Below are 24,569 nucleotides of genomic sequence, written 5' to 3'. Positions count from 1 at the left end.
GGTCTTCAAACTCTAGAAACCAGACGGAAACTGCTGCATATTATGCATTACCGCCAACTGTTTCACCATAGAGTAGATGACGCATCCGTGCTTGAGAGAATGGGGCTGCAAGTGCCAAGAGCGAATGTGGTGGTTGGCATGCCGGGCGCGGTGCCGGCGCGGCGGCGGCGGCGCCTGTTCGCGGCGGCCGGCGCACCGCTCGAGCCCGAGCTGCTCTTAACCGCATCATGTTGGAGACAGACGATATTGACATATTTGCTAATAGTGTTGGTGTGTTTTACAGAAAACTCTTAAGGTTCATAGACTCTACACTCCTTAGGTGATTAATGTAATAACCATAGTTTAACTTTTAAGTGTGTTTGCTTTTATTTATGTCAATTTAACATGTACATAATTATATTACCACATAAGTGCTTTGGTGAAATACTGTTAACTTTTGTGTATTTTTAATAAATAAATAAATAAATAAATAAACGTGAAAAAAGTCCCAGAATCGGGCCCCTTTTGCTATACTCTGACCGCCCCTGTCTATACTACTGTAATGTTTGACGTTATCACGTTAAACTACCGTCCGTAAACCGACTTTACAGACAACCAATTTTTTTGAATATTAAATTGAACCTTATCACTAGGCCAGAAAGTCGTCTGTATCAGACTAGTAACAATGTCTATATGAGAGGGCAAAGTTGGGGCTGGTGTCCCTCCCACACGTGTGGTCAGTGTTAGAGAGCGCCACACGGGCAACTTTTGGCAGCGACTTTTTTGTTGCGACCATGACCTAGTATGAAAGTGCGCACACGAGGCGACGCAACTTTTCATACAAATACGAAGGTCGCCGAGCAACTGTGTTGCCCGTGGGCGCGCATCCTTAAAGAGATTACTAATTCAATAGTTTTTTTTAACCCCCGACGCAAAAACGACGGGGTGTTACAAGTTTGAAGTGGCTGTCGGTCTGTCTATCTGTCTGTCTGTGTGTGTGTGTGTGTGTGTGTCTGTCTGTGGCATCGTAGCTCCCAAACGGTTGACCCGATTTTGATTTAGTTCTATTTGTTTGAAAGCTGAATTAGTCAGGACTGTCAGGAGTGTTCTTACTGTTCTTAGCCATGTTTCATGAAAATCGGTCCACTATGTCGGGGGTTTTTGTTTATTTTAATTTTGTGGTTAGGTTAGTTATCTGTATGGCGCCTTTGTTTATAAACTGCTTAAATTATTTTTGCCAGCGAGGCCAGAGCCGCCAGAGTATTAATATCCTCTGACGCATTGGTAAGAGGTAAGAGGTTTCTGCACCAGTGATAAAGTTCAATTTAGTATGGCAATAAAAGTGTGAGCTCAGTCTCTATTGAAGGTCCATGGTTGGTATTGGCAATAAGTGCGAGCGGGACACCAGCCCCAACTTTGCTCTCTCATGTGGACACACTTGTTCTTGTTTGGTCAATCTACTCTATCTAGTTTAATCTATAATCTATGACCATGATAGACTGACAGTTGGCTTGTAGATTACTGTCAATGTCAAAAGATATATTTCAACATATTTATCAATATTTTACGTAGATTTATACGTATTATTTTTACGAGATCTTAAATATAATCAAATTGGACTTAACGAACCTGTATTTATTTCACAGAAGGTATAGTACATGCGGTTGTCATGTCAGAAGAACCAGCAATATCAAGACCAGGCGAAGCAGCGCTTAACAACATGCAGCTGTTGAAAAAGGAAAGCAGTGTCTTCAAAGTTCCTAAAGTGCCACAGAAAAGACTTGAAAAGAAACGAGCAGAGGTTCTAGATGAAGATGTCTATGTAGAGGTAAGACAAATTAATAACTATATCTGGTTCTGCCACACTCATTTTACTCTACTGAAATTTTGTAACACCTTGTCAAGTTTACTAATTATTATGAAAACCCCTTGATATCAAGCGCGGATCCAGCTTCGTGCCCAGGGGGGGGTCACGTGGTAAAGGCCCAGGCCCCAGAGGGGGGGTCACGTGGTCTATTTGTATGGCCAGCCTAGGCTCCAGGGGGGGGTCATGACCCCCATGACCCCCCCCCTGGATCCGCGCATGCTTGATATTATATTACGTCAGTAACAACAGTAAAGACTCCATTCAAAATTGTTTTGTGTTGGCAAATTGAGATTATCTTTTATTATTACAATAACAACCTAACAAAAAATCAGGTATGGTAATTAAGTACCGACAGCGACAGCACTATTGCTACTAGTTTCGTTTTATGAACAATGTTCATTTTGTATGTGACAAATTTAAAACTGTTTACTGAATATTATTATTATTATTTGTCTGTCTTTTCCATATCTCGGGACCATGGGGTCCCGGACCTTTGGGAGGCATGCGTGGGGCCGAAGCCAACAGCACAGAGGCCCTTTTAGACATTTTAATCTAAAGGCAAGGGATACACGTGGCGGATACCATCCCCGAGCGCACAATATGATACAACCGGAGATGGTCCCCGCCAGGTGCAAAGACTATTGCAGTGCAGCACTTTTGTGCTGCGATGGGAGCTAAGGTCATGGGTTATTGTTTTGAAAGTTGGATGAACTGGTTAAAGGGCTATGGGAGGAGACTATCGGACACCTGCCGTGACAATTAGTCTCACAATTGTAAAAGGCAGGCGGTGACTCGCCAACTCATTGAGTGGGCCCTGCAAAACGGCCGCACGCACGGTGCGACAACAGAGCAACACTTGAGAGTGGCTAAAAGGTTGTCGAGAGGTGAGTCTGCGGTAGCTTGGTTCCTGGTGTTCCATTCAGCAGGCCGCCGGCGTTATGACATTTTACACTTCCAACCTGGAGCATAGGTCCCGCTCTTGCGAATCCACTCTGGCCGGCCGGTTAAGGCAAGCGCAGAGGCGAGGGCTAGATGGAAGTGCCCTCTGGAATAGGGGTCCGCGGTGTCGCCACTCACCGTCAGCTCGCCACAAGCTGCCCCCGCGGGCTTATTATTATTATTATTATTATTATTTATTAATCAGGCAGGCAGTTATAACAACTGATAGTTGCCTGTATCCAACAATTCTTTCTTAAGATGTGTTCTTTAAATTTGTTAAGTAGTTATCTAGTCGGTTCTTAAACTGGTTAACATTCAGTGCTGAGATCACGTCCTCTGGTAGTTTGTTCCATGTTTTGACCACTCTGTTGCTGAGAAAATGAATATTGTTTTTATTTTTTTTATTTTAGGGTATTGCCAAGATAATCCAGAGAGACTTCTTCCCCGACCTGGAGAAGCTGAAAGCGCAGAATGAGTACCTAGAGGCTACGGAGAACAAGGACTATACTAGACTACGGGAGCTCACACGCAAGTACAGTGGGCAGAGGCCACCGACTGAACCTTGTAAGTTGTATTTGTAAAATTTATATGCGAAGTGTGCGTATCTGTTTGTTTGTCTGACTTTCACGGCAAAACAGACTGACAAATTGACTTGATTTTTTAAGGGGTGATAATTGAAGGGATGGAGAGTGACATAGGCTACTTTCTGTCTCTTTCTTACGCGAGCGAAGTCACTGGTAAAAGCTAGTAGGGTATGAATATGAGCAAAATGTCATTTGATATTTGCTACTTGCTTTTCGTGATGGAAAACATTGCGAGGAAACTGAACCTCAATAAGGCCTAGTTACCTTTCAGGTTGGAAGGTCAGATATCAGTTGATTTCGTAAAACTAGTGCCTACTCCAAATCTTGTGATTGGTGGTCAAAGAGGACCTCACGCTCCCTATTGGTACACAGATATTTTCTGTATCTTTTAGATTCATGCTATGAAATGAAATTAGATGAATTAAGTAGCTATGTGGGACTAGAATGATGCAATGTGGGATATAAGTTGATTAACCACTATCTTACCAATAGTATTTGTTGCTTGTAATTTGGTAAGACAGGTAAGACATAAAAAAGAACAAGTAGCTGTAGTAAGTAGGTTTTTTTGCAAAATACGAATCCTTAGCTTATTCAGAACATAATAACTTACTAACTAGCTAAACAGTAGACTCATAAATATCTAGGCTTAGAATAAATTTAAAAGTGGAAAATGTCTGCCTTGGGTGAGACTTGAACTCACGGCCTCTAGATCAATATTCCAGCGCTCTGCCAACTGTGCCACCAAGACTTCAACCAAGCCAGTGAAATTTTCCACTACTAAGGTCAATGGGATCATAAATATCTGTTTCAGACAACTCCCCCGCCACATTTGACACTCCTGACATAAACCACCCGCGCTCACCACTCAGAGAGCAAAGCGTTGAACGGGCACCAGAAAAACCCAAGGATGTGACGGATAAACACACGCTAGACTCATTCCTCGCCTCGCACACTAGTGAGGACAATGCTAGCTATGACCGTGTTATAGCGTTGGAACAGGTAAATATTGAAAACACCAAATCCAAAGACCCGTTTACCAAGTCGCTGAGAAAAGCCCAACTAGCCCAAGGATGTCACAGATACGCTAGACTCCTTCCTTGTGGTGCACACTAGTGACACATGTGTGTTACGCCTGCAGGGCAAAGAGATGTCTCAGGCCGCAAAGATTTTTTATGGAAAATACCTCAATAGCTATCAATCTCTTTGTTGTAAATTTTATCCTAACAGAGTATTTTTTCCCACAGAAAAAGAAGGCAGCAAAGATAGGCCCGGCGCTAGAGGCCGAGGTGGAATCAAGAGAAAAGGCTGACGCAGCTCTCGCGCTGCCATCGGTCGAGCAGCAGGCTGACCAGACCGAGCGACCCTTGGAGGTAAGAGCAAATAATAAATAATAGTACTAACGTACAAAAAAGACAATTCTCACGAAACCGAAGTGAGACAGCGTCTCAGGGTCGAATCACGTTGTCTCTTTCTAATGCATCACTACTAGGGAATGCAATCTCGACGAGATTGGGGCCTAAGCGAGATCTCGGGAATTCATGAAACCAATCTCGCGAGATCTCGCCAATTTCGAGATCTCGCCAATTTCGAGATCTCGCGAGATTGGCCGGTTTGTAGGTTTATTCTTGTAAATAATCACAATATAGCAATGAATAAGGATAAAAATAATAAGAAAGATTGCTATTATGAAACAAATATTATTCTTGCCTATTTTTTCATATTTTTAAATGTATTTTACATTGTTTAACATAAGTTATGTACGGTCACGGACTTTAATTGTTGATCCACTTTTAGCTCATTTTATGCTGGACAAGTCATAGTTAAACATAGTTAAGTTATGACGTTCCAGTATAAAATGACCTAGACGTGGATCAACAATTAAAGTCCGTGAGTTTACCTCACAAACTTATTATATTAATCTATACTTCAAACTTTTCATAAAAATTTGCAGTATAGATTATCATGTAAGAAAATAAAATAATTCACGAATGAGTAGAAGCGTGCCAAATTCGAATTCGTTGCCATGCCAACCGCGAACAGTACACAGTAGAGACTACTAAAAAAATCCGCAACGTATGCCTTTATTGATGAAAGGATAAAAATTCAAAAGTCAAGGTTATCCCTACCATCATCAAATAGACCCACATAAAAATATTACCTGTCCTTAATTAATTATGACTAGTTGACTACTATTAAATTACATAAAAATATTAGACTACCAATAGTATTGTATTGGTAGTCTAATATTTTTATGTAATTTAATACAGATTTGAAATGTAATTTAATTCTTAAACCCGACAGTTAAATAAGAAACTAAAATAGAAAGAAAAACAGAAATAAATATATATAAATATTGTTAAATAAATATAACAGGACATTCTTACACAGATTTTCTGAGTCCAACGGTAAGCTCAAGAAATCTTGTGTTGTGGGTACTCAGACAATAGCATACATAATATACAAGTGATGATGATGATAAATGCCCTTACCGGGATTTGAATCCGAGACCGCGGCGTAGCAATCAGGGTCACTACCCGCTGGGCTAGGCCAGACCGGTCGTCAAAAATATAATAATAACATTGCCTCTGCGTGTGTCCCAATGATACGGGCAAGGGCAACATCCGTTCGGTGTACCCCTTACATTTCATTAAAGTGTCGAAAGGGCCTCTACGCGTTGGCTTCGGCCCCGCGCACGCCTCCCAAAGGTCCGGAATACCATTTTTCCGTGATGGGAAAGACATATTATAATATATAGTAGTGTGACTATTAAAAAAAGGAATAAAATATATTTAATACAATAATTTGATTTTTTGAGTGTAAAATAGAAATTGTTATTGGTTGCCTAACAAACGACAGCCGTAGTAAAGTTGTTGTAGGCTTCTGCTCTCTCGACATCCAATAAAACTCTGTGCATGAAAATTCGTAAAATAGATGGTTATATACACATTACACACAGCCGTAAGTGTAATATATACCATAATGGCGAATCACGCAAATAGGCCTGGCTGACACCCTTAGAATTATTGCGAAACGGTCTGAATCTGTCATTCGTTATTCTGAACTGAGATAGGTAAATTATTGAGCGAAATAAGAGTTGACGAGTTCAGTTAAATGATATAGTTCATATAAATCACTTACAACTTGCGAACAAAATATGTCTAGTCATTTCGCGAGCTTCGAATAAGACGTTTTATGCTTGAGTTCAATCTCGTTGATCTCGCGAGATCTCGTCGATTTTTCGGCCGAGATCAATCTCGCTAAAAATGACCGAGATCTCGTACAAAAGAGATCTCGCGAGAACGAGATTGCATTCCCTAATCACTACATATGCATCTCTTTTCACTATTTAAGGTTGTCAGAAATCAAGTAATTATCTTACCATCAGTCGAGCAGCCGGTTGACCAGACCGAGCGCTAAGCTAGGCAGGTGTCGAGAAAAGACTGTGCCAGCATCTTTCGATGTTTTCTCTATACTAATCTATATCTATCTATCTAATCTATAAAAAGGTTTTTTATGTGCAACAAAGAGCGTTTTGACAATATTTTATGTTGTAATTTCAGTGATTAAACTAGAAGGAATGAATGGCCACAAGTAAAGCTGTGCGAGTTTCATTTTTTTTTTCTAGCTAGACACATGGCGGTACACGGCCCGTAACCATATAATGTACGTCCCGGACGGCGCGGCGTCGCAGCGGCCGCCGCCGAAGCCCGCGCTGCGGCGCCACAACACGCGCCTGCGCGCCATGCCCTTCGACCACGCCAAGAGCCAGGCGCAGATCCGGGACCTGTCCCGGGACCAGGTAACAGTCATCGTTTTTAAAACCCGAAAACCCCGAAAATCTTCCGAAAACCTATACGACGACACCCATGACGACTTTTGTGACATTATTTCATACAGTGTGATCGTCATCTTGGATTTTAAAATGTCAGTTCGTAATCTGCACCGTCCGGTGTCTTACGTAAGCGGATTCCACACGACGTGGAGAAATCAAATCTATGGAAGGAGAAGGTAACTTTCTAATTTCGTGATAAGCGCATAAATGACGTTTCTCTGACGACAGGAGTTGACGGGCCGCGGCAAGATCGGCGTGGACGGCGCGGCGCAGGAGCGCGCGCTGCTGCCGCCGCCCTCGCCCGCGCCCGGCGCCGGGCCCGACGCCTCGCCGCTCATGACGTGGGGCGCCATCCAGGGCACGCCCTTCCGCCTCGACGCCGGCGACACGCCGCTCCCGCAGTATGTTACACACGTTATATACTATACTATACTATACTATACGCGCCCGGCGCCGGGCCCGACGCCTCGCCGCTCATGACGTGGGGCGCCATCCAGGGCACGCCCTTCCGCCTCGACGCCGGCGACACGCCGCTCCCGCAGTATGTTACACACGTTATATACTATACTATACTATACGCGCCCGGCGCCGGGCCCGACGCCTCGCCGCTCATGACGTGGGGCGCCATCCAGGGCACGCCCTTCCGCCTCGACGCCGGCGACACGCCGCTCCCGCAGTATGTTACACACGTTATATACTATACTATACTATACTATACGCGCCCGGCGCCGGGCCCGACGCCTCGCCGCTCATGACGTGGGGCGCCATCCAGGGCACGCCCTTCCGCCTCGACGCCGGCGACACGCCGCTCCCGCAGTATGTTACACACGTTATATACTATACTATACTATACTATACTATACGCGCCCGGCGCCGGGCCCGACGCCTCGCCGCTCATGACGTGGGGCGCCATCCAGGGCACGCCCTTCCGCCTCGACGCCGGCGACACGCCGCTCCCGCAGTATGTTACACACGTTATATACTATACTATACTATACTATACGCGCCCGGCGCCGGGCCCGACGCCTCGCCGCTCATGACGTGGGGCGCCATCCAGGGCACGCCCTTCCGCCTCGACGCCGGCGACACGCCGCTCCCGCAGTATGTTACACACGTTATATACTATACTATACTATACTATACGCGCCCGGCGCCGGGCCCGACGCCTCGCCGCTCATGACGTGGGGCGCCATCCAGGGCACGCCCTTCCGCCTCGACGCCGGCGACACGCCGCTCCCGCAGTTAGTACACGACATCTTATACTTACACGAGCAATTAACTAAACTGAGTATACACTCATACTAAAGTATATAGTCCTCCACATCGATTTCGTCGCTGGCAAGGCAGGGGCGGCTCACTCCGCGATTATTTCGTCGAGCTACAAGTACATGCCGGTGGCCGCGAGTAGCGAATTTTTTAATTACAACCTTGCACTCGCGAACGCGAGGCCGCTGCCTTTAAATTTTTTATTTTTATTTTATTTAATAAGAAACAAACAGTCGCATATATGTACACTAGCTTTTACCCGCGGCTTCGCCCGCGTAATAAAAGTATTCATTAAGATTTTCATTTGGATCCGTAGGGACCGTAGGTTTCTCTGTAGGTATATTTATCTGCGATTATTTCGATTGCACGTAATACTTTTGCTTGCAATGATTGTAGAAATATTACACATCGACCACAGCGTAGGTAATTCTATATACGCTGGGGAAACCTTTATAAACATCCCACATAGCCCGTATTTCGACACTATGATCGGTGGGTAAAAAGTACTTTTTTCTATTATCCCTTACAATTTTTTACATTTTGCTTATACTTATCGCAAACGTAATCTTCAAGCAAGCAAACAACGATCGTCTTAGAGCACATTGATTGTAAGAGACCGCCGACCAATTATCCGTATCCCTCTAACGATACCCATATCCGTATCCGTATCCCTATCGCTATCGCTATCGCTGTGATGTGGAGCGTAAATGATAACTACTTCGTATGGAGTATACGTTTAATGTGTCTTAAATAACAAGTACATGCCAATATATACTAAGCTATGCACATGTGTGGGTAAGGTGTGGTACACACACTACACCTTCCCCCTCAGAGAAAAAAAAATATTGTCCTATACTATGAGGAATATTTTTTTTTAAATATCAAAAAAAAAAGAATTACACAAATTAAAAAAAAGTAAGGAAAGGTATCTTTTGTAAGCAAAAGCTCTCAGGAAATGTATATCTTATACAAAATTAAATCATTTTTTTTTACACATATAGGTATTAGGCATACAGTAAAAATACTTTGAAGTTCAAAGAAAGAATATTTGACGAATAAAAAAAAATTTTAAAGAGATACTTATACAATAGGTAAATGAAAATTATAAGTTTTACTTATAAAATTTGTCTAAAATAAACACAAATTTCCATTATACGCTAAGGGCACCATACAATAGTTATTACCATGGGTGGGTACCCATGTATTTTTATAAAGGTTATACAACTTATACACTTAGTTATCTATGCTTGCTTTGATGACGAATCGTTTAATAAACAATTATACATATTTGTATAAAAATAACCAGAATACAAAATGTAAACAACATCAAAGACTTAACACAAAACTTAAAACTACACTAAGTAAATAAAAAAAATCCGCAGTGAAATAAGTATCCGTCGATACAATTCAAATCCAAATTCAACGTACGTTAAGAGTATATAATTCCAACCCTGGGTACCTGGGAACAATCATATTTCTTATTTCATAATTTACTGACTTGCAAGTATTATTTTTAATTGATAGACGTCTTCATTTTGTTTATTATAATAATAACATTGTATATAGTTGTGCATCTAAAGCGTGCTTCTCTTTTTTATGGCAAGGGTACACAACGCATTTACTTACCTGGCCGGCCGACCTTACATATTTATTTATTTATTTGCTCAGGATACAAGGATATTTATTTTTAAGCGCGCACACATACAATATATTTACTCACACAGGCAGTTCTTTTAACACGTCCTTACATAATAACCTTCCATGTGTCCAAGGAGTCTTCACGATTGATGCTCGATCAAATCATGATCAGATCTCCAAGGATTCCCTACCTGCCTTGTACCCTGGCGTACCCTTGCTATACCATATCGCTCATGACCCCTCTCGGGCTGCCGATGATACGATAGGCATATTTATAAGTATATCGATTCAGTAACACTCATTAAAAAAAAACATTCAATTACCAACCACAATTAAACCAACACCATAAAACTTCAACAAATAAGAATTTCAACAACCCTTGGTTGATCAGACCAGTCGCTCTTTGAAAAAATTACCTGCTTCAGTTTACTCGACTTCCAAAATCTCGCACACATACCTAATTTCAAAATACAAACCATTCTTTTCTATTCCACCCTTTACCTATAAGTACATACAGTTACCAACATTAATAAAACCTCTAGCCATAAAATCCGTCGCAAAATAAAACAAAACTTGAACACTCCTATACCTAAATAACAAAAACATTTCATATACCAACAAATTCCATATCCATTTTACATCAATTTAAAAATAATCCAACTTTTTATCTCTTATTAGATCTTAAATATATTTATTTTCCACACATTGTTAAATCCGTAAAACATATTATAGTCAATTCCGAGAAAAAAAATCTGAAACATTCAAGTAGGTACATTATTATTTCTTAACAATCTAGTTCTAAATACTAATTTTCAGTTTAATATGGTCAAAAGTTGGTAAGATTATAATTATATGCAATTGCCAAGTTAAATACGATAATTTTGAAGTAATCTAAATTATTGCACAATACATTAATAATGCATTATGTTGAAACTGAAATTCGAGACGTAATAACAGAAGCTACATACCGATCCCTTATATGTGAACACGTGTCGCGGATGACACGGCCCACCTGTACGCTATGACGAATGTTGTATCCAAGTGCACGAAATCATTTGTTAAGTTTACCAATTTGAATTACTGAATGCAAAATAGAGATCGAATGTTTTAATATTAAAACGTGCCGCACTTTTAACCATATTACCATTTCGTCATCAAGCAGCATTTAATTAGATTCCACATAATATTTAATTTGCATATGCATTGTATTCCTACATCGCAATATTATTAAACTTAATTTCCGTAAATAATAGAAATTGCTAATATTACGTACACATAGACACAATTTTGAAACTTAATTTTTATTACCTACTCAAAAAACGAAATTTAAAATAGTTATCTAATGAAAATAATGCATATAACACGCTTCATATTTATTTTAAACATAAGAAGAAACTGTCAATCAACTGCTTATACTTATTAACTAAAACCATATAACCACCTAGTTTAGATTACGACCATTCCATGACCGTTGTGTGGCGGGACCAGGCCTTCGTGTCCAGTCTCCTCGTCCTCGCGTCCAACGTCGGCAAGGCCACGCCCGGGGTCCGTGACGCGAACAATCTCCCAGCTGCAACGTCCTTACAACTTACAACTTGCCACTTTCGTTTATTCGAAAAAAAAAATGATTTATTTTCAAAATCTCCTGATAACATGAGTCTATTAAGTAGATATTAGAAATGTAATTTAGTCCACACTGCACATATTTTTTTTTATTTGCAATAAGCACCAATCCGTAACTTTCGATTTAGTCTCTGTAACCTTTTCACTTTCACTATATGATACTCATATATTTGATATATTAGTCCAATCCGTAAGTTCTATTTATTCTCTTGAAACTTTTCACTGTCACTATAAATATATAATAGTCCTTTTCATTCACTTAGAGTTCCAAATATTTATTTACGAAAGTTCACGGTCAGTAATACTGGCTGGCGCGGCGCGCCGCCAGTGCAGCTCGAGGCCGCACTGGCAGGATCGCCATGTGATGTGGAGCGTAAATGATAACTACTTCGTATGGAGTATACGTTTAATGTGTCTTAAATAACAAGTACATGCCAATATATACTAAGCTATGCACATGTGTGGGTAAGGTGTGGTACACACACTACATCGCTATCGCTATCGCTACCGCTATCGCTAACGCTATCGCTAACGCTATCGCTATCGCTGTCGCTATCGCTATCCCTATAGCTATCCCTATCGCTATCCCTATCGCTTTCCCTATCGCTATCCCTATCGCTATCCCTATCGCTATCCCTATTCCTATCCCTATCCCTATCCCTATCCCTATCCCTATCCCTTATCAAGATGTTTAATGATATAACACTTTAAGTTCTCGCGCTTTGTACACATATTTAAAGTCACATACAGGTCGAACGCGATTAATTAACATTATTTTTACCTTTTTTCCCAACGTTTCGGCCAGGTTGCACTGGCCGTGGTCGCGGAAGACTGACGTCCCAGCAAAATGTCACCGGAGATGTAAACAACACAAAACTACCCGATATTAATTTATATAAATGTTCGGGGTAGACAAATAAATATAATCTACCCGCTTTTAGTTAATGTTTATTTCCCACCATGTTTATTTTAAAGGTAAAAATAATGTTAATTAATCGCGTTCGACCTGTATGTGACTTTAAATATATGTTTAATGATTTCTTATCAAGTGCTAAAATATAAAGTTTCATGGTTTTATCTTTTAAAACTAAGAAATACCATACAAACTTTCAACCTCTTTTTCAACCCCTTCATCCCTTTTTTTCGAAATAAAAAGTAGCCTATGTTCTGTCTCAGGGTCTAAAGATTGTCTGTTCCAAATTTCATCAAAATCGGTTGGTGGTTTAAGCGGGAAAGCGTAACAGACAGACAGACAGACAGACAGAGTTACTTTCGCATTTATAATATTAGTATGGATTGACATAGATTAAAGCACTTAAATTGCAGACTTACAGTTTCCTTAATGAGAATATTACTTACAAACCATAACATGCTATAAGTAGATAGCTCGATACATTTTCAATATGTGAAGTGCAAACTCGAATGAACCAGAAAAGAGAGAAAAAAAAACAAACAAAATAAAAAGAAAACAATCAAAAACAGAAGAAGAAAACCGTATTAGTAACCGTATTTAGTGCGCATTTGAACTCAATGTCGGCAGATCACGTGCGGTCCGTTTGTTAATGTTGGTAAAATTTAGAATGGCGGCATTTTGTGAACATTAAAAGAGTGAGCCTTCTGTACTTGTACTATTATATATTCTGTGGGTAAGATAGAAAAGGCACCTAGAAGTTAATCTTTGTAATCCCGAGAGGGTTTACGCGCACGGAACTTCAGACAAAGTTCACTCGACTTTAAAAACAGAAGGACGCCATTTTTTACGCGCTCGAATCGCGTCCTATATCATTTTTCGCCCGGCAAATCCCGGTCAGGGACATAGGGCACAAATAAGACATATTTATTTGCAGTGTCGGATGCGGCGCGGCATACCGCATGCTGGAGACGGGCGCGCGCGAGCGCATCGCGCTGCAGCTGGCCGAGCGCGCCGCGCGCCGCCGCCGCCCCACCACGCCCCGCGCCGCGCCGCCCACGCCCAGGTACCATGCTGTACTCATCCTTACTCACACTGCTAGGGCTCTACGCATGATAGGTACACACAGGGGATACAACAGCTGTGTACACACCGCACGCAACGCCGCCGCCCACGCCCAGGTATGACCATAGAGTAGAGGTATATTGAACAGTATGGTATAGAGTTATCAGTCAAGATTTTCGAATGCAGCGCCATCTGTTATTAAGTTACGACAACTTTTCATGTCACTTTCCATGCCTAAAGGTTCCTTATGTAGGATGTGGTCCCTTAAAATTAGAACGCCACATATTTATGGCGGGATCTTTAATTTAAGTTTGATGTCATCATTCATCATTCAACCAGTCTATATGTCGTTCGCTAGTTTGCAGGTGGTACAGCGACATCTAGCGAAAATTTTGGACATCAAAAAATACTTATACATTTTACGACAACAAGTCATTACCCAGTTTGCGGGGGTAACAGTGACATCTAGCGAACAACTTGCACTACGGCATATAATTGTTTTTCACGCCCTCTGTCGTTGAGTTTCCTAAATATATCCAAAGTACATCGGATTTACTATTTCCTTTGACTGAAAACACTGTAAACCCCATCTGCCCGTGCCCGTGGTGACGGGTTAAGAATTTCATCACCCCCTTTCTTCCCGTGGGTGTCGTAGAAGGAGAATGTGGGATATGGGTTAAATTGTGGCGTAGGCGAGAGGCTGGCAACCTGTCACTGCAATGTCGCAGTTTCGTTATCTTTCCACCCTTATTTGCCAAGAGTGGCACTGAAACTTGAGTAGTTTCATGTGCTCTGCCTACCCCTTCATGGGATACAGGCGTGATTGTATGTATGGAAAGCCCATTTCTCACGAGACTAGCAATCACCGGAAGCACAGCCGTCCCCCAAAAGATGGCGGAAGACCGCCCCACGAAGATGGCAGCCCCCACCGCGGAAGGGGCCACTCACACCCCAGCACGGGTGTCGAAATACCTACCTCCCACAAGGCTACTATCAAATGATATATGTTTCGTATGGCTATGTCTTAGAAGACCAGTGGCCCGTTTCTCAAAACTGAATGTTACAAATTACAAGCGGAAGTCTCTTTCCAACTTGTCATATTAGACATTGACTACCACTTGTAAATTGTAACTTGTAGCTTCGAGAAACGGGCCCAAGGTCTTAGAAAAAATATACAAGGTGTGAGAAAAAGTACATTTTGACAAACTTTTTTATGCCATGTATCCCATTCCTGTTTACTGAGGGTGCCGAGATTATTCTATCCGAACATGTCTAACCGTTGGATAGTCTTTGGACCGCAAACACAGAAAACTAACGACCATTTCCAGTTTCAGATCAAACACGGAGCGCCTAGCCAGCATGTCACCGGCCGCGCGGCGCCTCGCCACCAAGCACCTACTATCCCCGCGACTCAAACTCACACCCAAAGGCGTCGGCATACACCCGCACACACCCAAGCTCACACCCATACCCTCCCCGCGCCGCACCCCTCGCACGCCATTGGTCCAACCAGCCAGCCAAGCACCAACGGATCTGACGGACAACCTGCTACAGATTAACGTGGAGAAGAGATCGAGACTGAAGGCACAGGATTTCTTTAAATAGCGAAGGTTAGATCTATATTATAAATCGCAGTACGGCTAAACGCCCTCCAGCTACGCTCCACATCTCGCAAGCCTTTGGTGCAACCCGTCAGTCAAGCACTAACGGATCAGATAGATAGATAACCTGCTGCAGATTCATGTGGTGAAGAAATTGAAGCTAAACGCACAGGATTTCTTTAAAATGCGAAGGTTTGTCCACCATTCTTAGAATCTATTACTAGTATGAAAAAATCCTTAGTAAGCCATATTGGAGGAATAAGTCAGTCAAGCCACGGATCTAACGGACAACCTGCTGCAGATTAATGTGGAGAAGAGATCGAGACTGAAAGCGCAGGATTTCTTTAAATAACGAAGGTTTGCCTAACATTATTATAAACGAGTATTACTAGACCTCCTAATTGCGCTACACACATCGGACACCTTAGGTGCAACCAGCCAGTCAAGCCACGGATCTGACGGATAACCTGTTATGATTAATGTGGAGGAGAAATCGAGACTGAAAGCGCAGGACTTCTTTAAATAGCGAAGGTTTGACCCATTAACCAGTTTTTATATGAAAGAAAAAAATGGATAAATTTACGCCTCCGGCGGGACTCGAACCTGCATCAGCCGCAGACTAGGCAGCCACTCTTATCCAATTGAGCTACGGAAGACACCGGACTTCGCAAATATTTCCATTCGTTATGCATACACACCTTTAGGGTGGCGTATAGCGACATCTACCGACAGACGATTACGAATATCTTGTATCTCGCTCACTCGCTTACATTCTGTGAGTGGGAGAAGAACGCTAACTTACTGGGCATTAAATGAATTTTGCGCGATTGAACAAAAATTTGTACATTCTGTATAAACGTTTCCGGCTCTGTACTATTTTAACATTTAATCGATCTCTTAAAATGTGAATTCTTCTCTTTAAATCGCAACGAGATAAGATCTACTAATGGTCAATCAAATGTGTTAAATAAAGGTACCTACTACATGTGATTTGTGCAAATGTTACATGGCGATTTGCGTCTACCAACATCAAAAAGTGTGGTTGAATAAAACTACTTAATAATAAAAAGTATAATTAAGCATTAAAGTTTGTTGATACTTTATATGACCTTTTCTTTTTAAACTTTGCCTTTTATACTTTCAATACTTAAAAATAGTAGGTAAAAATAATAAGAAAATACACTGGTGGTCCCAAGATTTAATTACAGCGTTGATGAAATCTAAAATTACATGATATTGTGCTCATGGTAATCACCAAATAATTCGATATAGATATTCTATATTATCACGTCGTCAACATACTATCATAATGATTAATGATAAAAATAAATATTTATTCTTAGATAATTATTATAAACAAATAGTTGATAGCTGTCATGAAACAACATTAGCCCGTCATTCGGGGTTCACAGATTAATTAATACATGATACATGTAACAAACATTATTGACAAATAATAAAGTCCATTTAAGTACCTAATTGTAACTTAGTTCTACGTATTTTTTATTGCTCTTAAAGAGATATGTTGCAACATTCAAAACGATATTAAATTCATTTTATTGGCAATAACATGCTTCGTCAATTCTATTAGTCTACATCACAAACACCAAATGAGGTAAAGTTCGTGTAAGCTTAAGAGACAAGATTGATTTGAGAACCCCAAATTTACCAAAACGCGCCTAAAATTATTCTAAACCACGTCTCAGGCGGTTTAGGTTTAGTGTACTCCGAATTAGGCTTCGGCTTCGTATCATCCATGGGATCTTCCTTAAAGATGTTAACGAAGGAGTTCCTTATTCCGAACTTGAAGAACGCTAAATACGGGAAGTATTTCATAAGCCAGAGGCTGTGTAAGTAGTTTAGTTTGAAGTAGATGCGTCCTAGGAAAGTTGAGTGGAGGAAGACGATGATGTAACCGAAGTTCAAGTTGTATTTGGACCAGAAGGGGAGTGAGCTGTATTGGGGGGCTTGGTCGATGGTCTCGTAGTCTCGAAGGTATAGGAGGCGCGGCGCGCGTTTCGGTAGACCCTCTACCGCTGGTGCAGAGATAAGTTCCGTCGAGTCCACACCTGCGAAAATCACATAGGCACTTTTAATGAACCGTAAATTCGCTAACTAATTTGCGCGACCTGTATAGTATGTTGAGTTTTTCAGGGATATTTCTTTATAATGTTAACCGATTTAAATAATTTGAAGTACAATATACATCCGCAAGGGTGGGTAAATTGAAAGTTAAAATTTGAAAAGTTTTTTGTGAATTAAAAAAAAAAGTTTTTAAAATACAAACACAATTATATTTTTCCTGTAATATTTGGCATAAAACAAGCATAAAAACAATGTTTTCTAAAATGTTCATAATTTTTCGTAGGTAAACTTCGGAGATTAGGGGGGGGGGGATTTTTTTTTACATTTTCCTATTTTTTTCCACAACAAAAAAAATATAAAAAATAGTTTATTTACGTTCAATTGGCGCTCTTTCTAGCGATACCCCACATGACCTAGTAACTTGAAATTTACAGTTTGCCCCCCTTTCATTTTGGCCATTTTCTACAATTAAAATTAATATATTAAAAAAAATCTACGTTCTATTTGTAGAGGTTTACAATGTTCATAACTATTCCAAATTTCAAGTTGATAGCGTTAGTAGTTCTCGAGATATTTAGGAATGTGACAGACGGACAGAGTCGCACCATAAGGGTTCCTGTTGTACCTTTTTGGTACGGAACCCTAAAAAGGGACCATAATTATTACTTACAATGTACTTATTTTTTAGCAAATCGTGGTTAGGTATAAGTTAATATCTATTAATATCTATAATAATCTCTGCAGGTTCCTGTAGGTATATGATGTAGGTGTCGCAGCTCATTATTAGCCAGTGATTTCATGCATTAAGCAGAATCAACATTGAGGGTTGACGTTGATGCACAGCCTTTATGCACCTAAGCTGCAGTGTTGAATTTGGATCTTTTAAATCTCAATCTCATTCAAAATTGGAATTTATTTTTAACCCCCGACGCAAAAGCGACGGGGTGTTATAAGTTTGGCATGTCTGTCTGACTGTGGCATCGTAGCTCCCGAATGAATGAACCGATTTAGGTTTAGTTTTTTAGGGTTCCGTAGCCAAAATGGCAAAAACGGAACCCTTATAGTTTCGTCATGTCCGTCTGTCCGTCTGTCCGTCTGTCCGTCTGTCACAGCCGATTTACTCGGAAACTATAAGTACTACAGTGATGAAATTTGATGGGAATATGTGTTGTATGAACCGCTACAAAATTATGACACTAAATAGTAAAAAAAAAAGAATTGGGGGTGGGGCCCCCATACATGTAACTGAGGGATGAAAATTTTTTCGATGTACATACCCGTGTGGGGTATCAATGGAAAGGTCTTTTAAAATGATATAAAGTTTTCTAAAAAACATTTTTCTTAAAGTGAACGGTTTTTGAGATATCAGCTCTCAAAGTCGTAAAAAGTATGTCCCCCCCCTCTATTTTTATAACTACGGGGTATAAAATTCTAAAAAAAATAGAGGTGATGCATGCTAATTAACTCTTTCAACGATTTTTGGTTTGATCAAAGTATCTCTTATAGTTTTTGAGATAGGTTGATTTAACTGTAATTTTGGTTAAATATTTGCTGCTACGGAACCCTTCGTGCGCGAGCCCGACTCGCACTTGGCCGGTTTTTTTTGTCTGAAAGCTGAGTTAGTCGGGAATTTTCTTAGCCATGTTTCATGAAAATCGGTCCACTACGTCGCGGTGGGGGTTTTTCAAATTTTTAATTTGTGGTTAGGTAATATGTTATTTTTAAAGGAACTTCGGTCTTAGAAGGGTATACCTTTGAAGGAGGATCTTTACCTGAATCTATTGGTTTTCCCTTAAGCTTCTCTCTAATTCTCTTCTGCAAGTTTATTCTGTCGTCCTCCGAATAGATATACCCCGGCACGTTCGCCAGTGACCTGACTGCGTATAAAGCAGACTCCACATTGATGGTAGGGTTGATGCACCACATAGACTCGAGCATGACTCGAGCCATGTGCTCGAAGTATTCGGGAACATTGTCGAGACAAGGAGTGTAGACTCTGTCGAGGATCGCTTGGCAGACTTGACGGGTCTCTTCCACGTTTCTGCGGCATATGTTGTACCTGTAAATAGAGTTACTTATATATTATAGCTATACCTAAAGTTTCAGATATAATTAGATATTGAATGAGCTTAATCGGACATTTTATTGGCGCGTAGGTACGAGTATATGGGCGATAGGTATTATTTATACCAGAAAAAATAATAATGTGCTTATGCTTACCTATCTTCCTGCCCAATCATATGTCCAAGAACAGCTCACGTGTGACAATAGGCGTCCCAGTCGAACTCCTGTATCTGCCGGACTCCGAACTTGTCCGGCTTCAGAAGTGAGAAGCCGACGAAACCGCACTGTGAACGCGCGAACGCCTATAGGCCTTGCTTCTGGCCTCGAGCACGGCCTTCAAGATAATGTGTGTATGCTTACATTGCTTACCTATCTTCCAGCCCTATCATATGTCCAAGAACAGCCCACGTGTGACAATAGGCGTCCCAGTCGAACTCCTGTATCTGCCGGACTCCGAACTTGTCCGGCTTCAGAAGCGAGAAGCCGACGAATCCGAACTGTGTGAACGCGATATCGCGCTGTGAGACAACGCCCAGGCCTTGTAGCTTGGCTGCGAGGCCGGCCTTTAGGTGGCGGCTGCGGACAGTGTAGAGCGACTTCCAGCCTCTAAAACAATATTAAAATTCGAATCAATAGACTAAACGATATCTGAGTTTAACTATTAAATTCTAAAATGTATATGGTATCCATATCATTTTGCTTCTGAAATGTCTAAATGTACCTACACTATTTAAAATACACATCGCATTTGAGACTTTAGAACCTTCGGGTTGTCATCGTCACAGTCTGTAATTGACATTAGCCGTTAGTTTGATTACCAACTTACGGCAATTCAGTTGTACCCTTTTGGCTGCTATATGCATTAAAAGGTCTAGGGCTGTCAATGATCTAAAGAGGACCTTGGCCAACAAAAGTGGAGCACGCCACTTTTTGCCGTTTCCTGCCAATTATCGGCTGCGAGATAAGTATCATGCACAGATCCGCTAACACACTGTCTCCCCGCTCTCCCCAAAGAGCATTGAATCACTACGTTTTGCTCTCCCTATAGTGTTATTATTACATAATTAGACATCCTAATTATAAGAAACAATAATGTACTAGTACGGGTCCACCTCCTAACAAAAAAAAATATCGGTCCCATCCGGAAGAAAGCATGAAACTTGGCATGAATGTAGCTGTCATATATGTGCTTCAATGTCGATATGGAAGCACGCTGAAGAGTCAATTCCCCCCCCCCCCCCCCCCCCCCTTATCCCCCATTTTATCTCCCTCATTCTAGTTTTCTGGATTTTATTCCAAAACGGTAGGACTGACGAGTTTACTCTTTAAGAACCAAATCATCGTCGATAAATTACCTATAAAACGATACCAAATACATAGTGATACGATTAATGTTTAAAAAGAAAACAGCCATCAACTTATTATGAAATTGTAAAAAGAAAAGAGGCACACTTTTTTCTTTTTTTGTGTCATTTATAGAAAAAGTACAAGAGTTGTTAAAAATAGGCTAAAGAGGTTAAATGCCTTATTCATTGAGCTACAATACGATACTATTATAATTGTGGTAGAGTAATAACTTCCAGAGTTACAGCTCACCCGTCTGACTCCATGAAACAAGCACCTAAGTTTTCTGCCTTTTCACAATACGCTGCAACTTTATTTGCTTCCAATTCGAGGTCCAAATAGAAATAAAGTATAGTTCATGTATTGATCCAGTTTCTAATCTATCTGTATATAAAATTTTATCTAAATCCACCCAGCCACTTTCTCGTGATTGAGTAACAAACCAGACTACAAAGTATGTGACCAACCGGCTTAGCGTGCCTTCCAAAGCAATGAGGCTGGCAGAGAAGAAGCATTTATATACTGAAATATTATACAGGGTTTACCAGAAACACGAAATAATAATTTTGTAAGTGATTCAGTGTATAATATGTAACAACAACTTTTCCAAAGTAACTAGCTGAATCCCTCGGATAATTCCAATGTCATGATTCTGTCACACATCACCTATCACATCCGCACTTTTCAAAGTTTGGATATTCTGGGTTTGCTATCAAACTCTGACCCCAGATCAATCCTGCTTGCAAATATGCTCGTTTTGTATGCTGTTCAAGAACGTGGAATTCAATGCCAAAAGTGACCAAAGTGTTCGAAATATTGTCACGACCTGAAAACGAGATTGAAACCCATCAATTGAATATTATGAGCAAAGCTAGAAAAGCGTTATTCGTCAAAGGACGGGCCATGGAAAGGTTGCCACCAACACTCGGTGCTCTTGAACAGTATACAAAACGAGCATTTGCAAGCAGGATTGATCTGAGGTCAGAGTTTGATAGCAAACCCAAAATATCCAAACTTTGAAAAGTAGGGATGGAAAAAAGAAGGCGATGACTGGACTCCATTATGGAGTAAGTACCATCAAAGAAACTTCCGCATCCTTAAAGGAATTGACGAAGTGTTCGTGTCAGGCAGCTGCATGATTAAAAATTTTATAATACCATGAAGGCGATGACTGGACTCCATTATGGAGTAAGTACCATCAAAGAAACTTCCGTATCCTTAAAGGAATTGACGAAGTGTTCGTGTCACATGTAGCTGCATCAGATTACGGTTCGTTGCAACCACATTTTATAATACCATGTTCTTAGAATGTCGCAATGTTAAAACGGATTAGTAGTAAAATGTCTAAAAATACAAAAATACCAATTTTCAGTACATCAAAATACCAAAATGACGATGGTCGATAACCGAAATGTATTAGTTTTATAATAGCCAAAATTCAAAATGACACTTTCTCAGAATACCTAAATTTTATTTACAGTATTTACAGCATTATATGCCTTGCACTGTGTTTTATTATTAATTTTAGTATTCATTTCGCTAATAACTATTTATGAAAAACTGTAAACAGTGTACAGTTTTCATGGAGTACAGTGTTCAGTTTTCATTTTAGGCATTTTGAGAAAGTGAAGTTTTAGTTTTAAGTTAATTTGACTTTAGACATTTTGAGAATACGGTAATTTGAGAAGTAGGTTTAAGTCATTTCGAATTTTAGACATTATGAGACTTTTCTGTTTTGGTGTTGCGACGTTTTAGGAATATGGTATTCTAAAATTTGGTTGTAATGAACCGTAATCCACTGAACATTAAATTTAAAATATATTAAAAATAAATAAGCACCTGGTTTCTTTTCACATCCCATATACGTTAAATGTACAGATAATACAAGGTGTGACAGAATCATGACATTGGAATTATCCGAGGGATTCAGATTCAGCTAGTTTCTTTGGAAAAGTTGTTATTTACATATTATACACTGAATCACTTACAAAATTATTATTTCATGTTTCTGTCAAACCCTGTATAAAAATCAGTATTTAAATGCTTCTTCTCTGCCAGCTTCTTTGCTTTGGAAGGCACGCTAAGACGGTTGGTCACATACAAATTTGTAGTTTGATTTGTTACTCAATAGTCAATCGCGAGAAAGCGGCAAAGCGGATTTAGATAAAATTTTATATACAGATTATAAACTGGATCAATACATGAACTATACTTTATTTCTATTTGGACCTCGAATTGGAAGCAAATAAATTGCAGCGTACCTATTGTGAAAAGGCAGAAAACTTAGGTGCTTGTTTCATGGAGTCAGACGGGGTGAGCTGTAACTCTGAAAGTTATTATTCTACCACAATTATAATAGTATCATATTGTAGCTCAATGAATAAGGCATTTAACCACTTTAGCCTATTTTTGAATAACTCTTGTACTTTTTCTATAAATGACACAAAAAAGAAAAAATGTGCCTCTTTTTACAATTTCATAATAAGTTGATGGCGGTTTTCTTTTTAAATATTAATCGTATCACTATGTATTTAGTCTCGTTTTATAGGTAATTTATCGACGATGATTTGGTTCTTAAAGAGTAAACTCGTCAGTCCTACAATTTTGGAATAAAATCTAGAAAACTAGAATGAGGGAAATAAAATGGGGGGGGGGGGGGGTAAGGGGGGAAAAATTGACTCTTCAGCGTGCTTCCATATCGACATTGAAGCACATATATGAAAGCGACATTCATGCCAAGTTTCATGCTTTCTTCCGGATGGGACCGTATTTTTCATTATGGACCCTAACTAATATGGATTATGACTCGCATAATTTATTATTTTTTCTATACACAAAAAATGTATAAAAGTAAAACACTTTTTGGATGCTTTTGTAAATATTGGGCAAAAATAGTAATGATAATTAAAATAAATAAGTAAAAAAATGTTTGTTAATTTTTAATAGTTTATTTATTTTAGGTAGTTCTTATAAAAACTTCTATATTACGACTTTAAAGAATAGAAAAATGAAAATAATCCGCTTCCTGTATACAAACTCCTTTATTTAGAATAAAATACTTTTCTTTAAATGTAGTTACGAGTATTTTCGTAAAAGAACATAATTTTTTTTCACAATTTTTTTTTTACACTAATTTAATCTAATTAGTCAGCGAAGTTTGCGGTGTGCGATGTAATAATAATAGATTGTAAGACCTTAATATAATCCACATGACATGTAATTAAAAAATACACTAATCATATCCATATTAATATTTAAATCGCTACATGAAATCCGCTCTCTATTTATCAATTATCACAATTAATGCACTAATAAGAATTTTTATTTAGTAATCGCATCAGGTAAAGTAAATAAAAATACAAAGTGAAGTAATAATAGTTATTTGTTATACAAGAGTGCAAAGTTGTATTTTAACACCGAGTGTGGAATTGAAAAACGAGCAAGCGAAAGGATTCTATAGTTGAACCACGAGCGAAGCGAGTGGTTCGAGAATAGAATCCTGAGCTTGCGAGTTTTTCAACACACGAGAAGTAAAATACATTTGCACTCGTGTGTAACACAAAACTTTTCCCCTCACTATAGCGAGGAAAGAACAACGCAAAAAAACGCGTTTATCACTACTTCCAGTACTTCTACATGTGGTAAAACATCTTCATCACTAGATTAACCCACTTTTATCAATTTTAAAGCAGAAAATTTGCATCTATTCAAGGTCAAATTACTTTATCCACTAGTGGATAAAATGCGTTTTTACAAAAGAGCTGGCAGCTTC

At 39.8% G+C, this 24,569-nt stretch overlaps 2 protein-coding genes across 2 annotated transcripts in view; one reads left to right on the top strand and one right to left on the bottom strand.

The window, feature by feature from the left end:
• The first annotated feature begins 1,580 nt into the window (after positions 1–1,580).
• LOC125236364 (splicing factor ESS-2 homolog) lies at positions 1,581–16,370 on the top strand. Its single transcript, XM_048143144.1, has 8 exons — positions 1,581–1,807; positions 3,196–3,349; positions 4,181–4,368; positions 4,614–4,739; positions 6,995–7,168; positions 7,430–7,602; positions 13,576–13,704; positions 15,032–16,370. Exons 1-8 carry the CDS (start codon positions 1,649–1,651, stop codon positions 15,306–15,308), a joined length of 1,380 nt encoding a protein of 459 aa, XP_047999101.1. The 5' UTR covers positions 1,581–1,648; the 3' UTR covers positions 15,309–16,370.
• A 115-nt stretch (positions 16,371–16,485) lies between these two features.
• LOC125236365 overlaps positions 16,486–24,569 on the bottom strand; it is a 36,603-nt gene continuing 28,519 nt past the window's right edge. Inside the window, exons 4-6 of the mRNA XM_048143145.1 lie at positions 19,823–20,059; positions 19,162–19,448; positions 16,486–17,373 (exon numbers count right to left, since the gene is read on the bottom strand). Coding sequence (XP_047999102.1) covers positions 16,970–17,373; positions 19,162–19,448; positions 19,823–20,059 — 928 coding nt within the window. The 3' untranslated portion in view covers positions 16,486–16,969. The remainder of the gene's footprint in view (positions 17,374–19,161; positions 19,449–19,822; positions 20,060–24,569) is intronic.

The sequence above is a fragment of the Leguminivora glycinivorella genome, chromosome 19, assembly GCF_023078275.1.
Source record: "Leguminivora glycinivorella isolate SPB_JAAS2020 chromosome 19, LegGlyc_1.1, whole genome shotgun sequence".
Lineage (NCBI taxonomy): Eukaryota > Metazoa > Arthropoda > Insecta > Lepidoptera > Tortricidae > Leguminivora > Leguminivora glycinivorella.
Note: the sequence above shows the minus strand (reverse complement) of the source record. Positions and strands in the feature narration are given on the sequence as shown.

Coding starts and splice junctions, on each gene's coding strand:
- LOC125236364 (XM_048143144.1), top strand. CDS start 1,649: ATGTCAGAAGAACCAGCAATATCAAGACCAGGCGAAGCAGCGCTTAAC. Junction 3,350..4,180: donor GAGGCCACCGACTGAACCTT/GTAAGTTGTATT, acceptor TATCTGTTTCAG/ACAACTCCCCCGCCACATTT. Junction 7,169..7,429: donor GGGACCTGTCCCGGGACCAG/GTAACAGTCATC, acceptor CTCTGACGACAG/GAGTTGACGGGCCGCGGCAA.